At 44.3% G+C, this 3735-nt stretch overlaps 1 protein-coding gene and 1 non-coding gene across 5 annotated transcripts in view; both read left to right on the top strand.

Moving 5' to 3' along the window:
• TRIT1 (tRNA isopentenyltransferase 1) overlaps window positions 1–3735 on the top strand; it is a 42332-nt gene that overhangs the window by 20851 nt on the left and 17746 nt on the right. For 3 of the 4 annotated variants that reach the window (XM_006098131.3, XM_023761891.1, XM_006098132.3), the window contains exon 2: window positions 2235–2375. The exons of the other annotated variant lie outside the window; for it this stretch is intronic. In XM_006098131.3, coding sequence (XP_006098193.1) covers window positions 2235–2375 — 141 coding nt within the window. The remainder of the gene's footprint in view (window positions 1–2234; window positions 2376–3735) is intronic. 4 annotated transcript variants of the gene reach the window in all.
• LOC111827806 lies at window positions 3168–3278 on the top strand. The gene has a single exon (XR_002831531.1). It is a non-coding gene; the product is annotated as a U6 spliceosomal RNA (small nuclear RNA).

Raw genomic sequence — 3735 nt, 5'->3', positions numbered from 1 at the left:
CCTGTCATGCACAGAGCAGGGCGATCAGGGGGTTGAGGAGCTCCCCCCTGTCACGCACAGAGTAGGGCTGATAGGGGAGTTAGGGCACCACCCCCTGTCACACAAAGAGCAGGGCGGATCAGGGGGTTGGGGTGCCACCCTCTATCACCCACAGAGCAGGGCCGATCAGGGGGTTGGGCGCCGCAACTGTCACACTCAGGGCAGGGCCGATGGGGAGGTTATGGCTCTACCCTGTCACACACAGAGCAGGGCCTGTGTGTGTGTGTGAGGGGGGGTTGGGGCGCCGCACCCTGTCACACACAGAGCTGCAGGGCGATCAGGGGGTTTGGGCGCTGCCCCCTGTCACGCTGATCCGGTGCCAGGAGGCCTTGCGGTTCCGCTGATCCCGGTGCTGGGAGGCATATTACCCTTTTACTATATAGGATAGAGGCCTGGGAGCCGGCTGGTTTGCCCTGAAGGGTGTCCTGGATCAGGGTGGGGGTCCCCACTGGGGTGCCTGGCCAGCCTGGATGAGGGGATGATGGCTGTTTACAGCTGGTCACACACCCTTCAGGGTGGGGGTCCCCACTGGGGTGCCTGGCCAGTCTGGGTGAGGGGCTGAGGGCTGCTTTCAGGCTGGCGGTTGTTGACTGAAGCTCCCAACCGCTCCTTTTTTTCTTTTTCTTTTTTTTTTATTCTGGGCCAGCTTTAGCTCTGGCTCTAGCTCTGAGGCTTCCGCTGCTGATTGCGTTCTATAATCGAAACAATGTATAACTCCAGCTCTGAGATCCCGGCTGGCTGAAAGCTGGTTTCTGGGGTTTTGTTTAGCTTCTATATTTGTTACAAAGTTTCTTAGAGTTGCAGCTCAGAGGCCGGCAAGTCAGGTGGGGAACGTTGGAGTCTACAGTCACTGGAGCAAGCAAGCCTCATGTTCGCTTCCAGCTGCCTGGCTGCCGGCCGCCATCTTGGCTGACAGTTAATTTGCATAAGGATATGCTGATTAGCCAATGGGAAGGGTAGCAGTCGTACGCTAATTACCATGTTTCTCTTTTATTAGTGTAGATTCTTGTAGATAGCCAATCTAATACAGATTCTAAAATCCTTTCAGAGCCACTTAAATCCCAGGATGTGTAAGCATTTGAAGTAGAACTATGAGCAATGCAAAATGTTACCTTTCTGGAGACTTGTGATAAATAGAATAAATAAAACAGCCTATCCATGTTTAGAAGCTTAAAGTTCAGGCCAAAGAACCTCTAGTTAATCTTGCAGAATTAATTCTCATTTGGGCACTGATTTACATAACCTTTTCATTTTTAAGTCTGAGCTAATAGCCACGACAGGTATTCCTACTTTTCAAAAGTTTTCAGTAAAGCCACTTCACTTTTACAAGTAAGATCTACATTAATACCTGTTTTTGGTAACCAAACGAAATCTGAAGAGGATTTTTAATTAATTAAGAGGTTTTTAAATTAATGGTAATTGCTTCTTTGCCTTACACCATTTAATTTTATGAAAGGCTTCATAGAAATGCTCTTCTTTTGGATAGTGTGGGAAACCTGTACTATTTTTGTTTACTATAAGAAATCCAAAGAGAATTTTTGTTTTTATGAAAAAAGGCAAAAAGTGAAAATAGCATTCATCATTTGTTTTGCAGCAAGTTGTTATAAAGATAGCACCAGCCCTTTCCCTGGGAACTACACCTACCAGTTCAGTGTCGAGCCCTCATAGCTTCGAACAGTGTCTGTGAGCATCTGTGCTTTATCTCGATTTATTTTGTGTATCCATTAGTAAGATGTGTCCTAAGATGTCAGCAAAGCCTAAAAGAGCTTGTAAGGATGTTATGCTTAGTGTAAAACTGGATGCAAGTAAGCATTTCAATTGTGGTGAACAAAATAAAGACATTGTATATAGATTGAATTTGGGGTCTGGGAAAGATCAAAATTGTTCTCATATAAATTAATGATAATTGCTTCTTTGCTTTACCCCATTTTATCTTATGGAAAGTTTCGTAGGAACACTGTACTTTGGGAAAGTGGGGAAAACCTATATTTGATAAGAAAGCTGGTGTTCTATATTCTGCTTCCTTTGCCTTGGGTTTTGTGGATCTGGGTATGCTCTGGTTAGATCACATTTACTCTGGTGCTTTAGGTCAGTCAAGTGTTTGGCTGGAGGGAGGAGCAGATCACCATTTACACCCATCAAGTGTACAGTAAAGGAGACCTATGACATTCTCATGCTAATTTTCTCTCTCCTAGGTTTATGAAGGCCTAGACATCATTACCAACAAGGTTTCTACCCAAGAGCAGAGACTATGCCAGCACCACATGATCAGCTTTGTGGATCCTCTTGTGACAAATTACACAGTGGTGGACTTCAGGAACAAGGCAACTGCTGTGATATCCTTAGGAAAGACAGCAACTAGGCTTGATGGATGGCAAGGCAGCCCAAGCCAAGAAAGAAGTTTTCTTTCTAGTGACAGTTTCTTCTAAGCAGGGGCACGCAAGACCTCACTACCAATAGGGAGCATCCCATCAGCACTATGTGGATTGAAAGATATGGTGTCCTTGTTACTCAAGTCTTGTCCTCAGACTGCAACATCAGCATCCCTTGAGAGCTTGTTAGAAATGCTGAATTTGGGCCTCACTTCATATGAATCAGAATCTGCATTTAACAAGAGTACCAGGTGATTTATATGCACATTAAAATTTGAGAAGCACTGTTTTAGTGGAGAGAACATTGATTTAGGACCAGAAAAATCTGTGTTCCAGCCTTAGAGCCACCTCTTTTGATCGTGTGAATTTTATTGGTTAAAGTATTTACCTCACTGAGCTTCAGTTTTCCACCCTTAATTAATTTATAAACATAATGGACTTCCAGTTAGGATTTCAAAGGGATATTTGGAGTAGGAATGATGGGACAGGAAAAAAATTGTTCTGGGTAATACCAGCAATTTTTGAAAAAGGAATAGTATAAGGGGGGGGCGGGGGGAGCTGTTTATATATTTTAATGTCCAGACTGCATTTAACATCTGGAGAGCCAGATACTAAGACATTAAAAATTCATAATAATTAGAATAGCATGGAAATTATATACTATACAAACTTATGGCACAGAATAGAAAATTCAGATACAAATTCAAATGGGCATATATATTAGCTTATTAAGATAGAATTTAAAAATAGTGAACAGTGCTCACTTCGGCAGTATGTATAGGTACTGAAATTAGAATGATACAGAGAAGATTAGCATGGCCCCTACACAAGGATGACATGCAAATTTATGAAACAGTCTATATCTAATAAAATAAAATAAAATAAAATAAATGAAGAAATAATACAGTAGTTAATAATTATTCCTGAGACAGTTCATTGTTTTGGAAAAAAATAAAACCAAGTCCTCTTTATATATGACATGATTTCAGAGTTAAATATGTATATCTATATATATAAAGAGCTAGGGGCCGTCACATCAAAAACAACTGAACGGACGACCGAACAGGCTGCGTGGGGTGACCAGGCCGGCAGGGGGGTCAGTGAGGGACGACCAAACGACTGAGCAGCAGGCTGCGTGGGGCGACCAGGTCGGCAGGGGGGGTCAGTGAGAGATGATCAAATGACTGAGCAGCAGGCTGCATGGGGCGACCAGGCCAGCAGGGGGGACAGTGAGGGGAGACCAGGCCGGCAGGGGGGACAGTGAGGGGCGACCAGGCCGGCAGAGGGGGCAGTGAGGGGCGATCAGGCCAGCGGGGGGGGGGGG

This window comes from Myotis lucifugus, unplaced genomic scaffold, assembly GCF_000147115.1.
Source record: "Myotis lucifugus unplaced genomic scaffold, Myoluc2.0 scaffold_222, whole genome shotgun sequence".
Taxonomy (NCBI): Eukaryota; Metazoa; Chordata; class Mammalia; order Chiroptera; family Vespertilionidae; genus Myotis; species Myotis lucifugus.
This window is presented reverse-complemented; position numbering and strand designations above follow the sequence as displayed.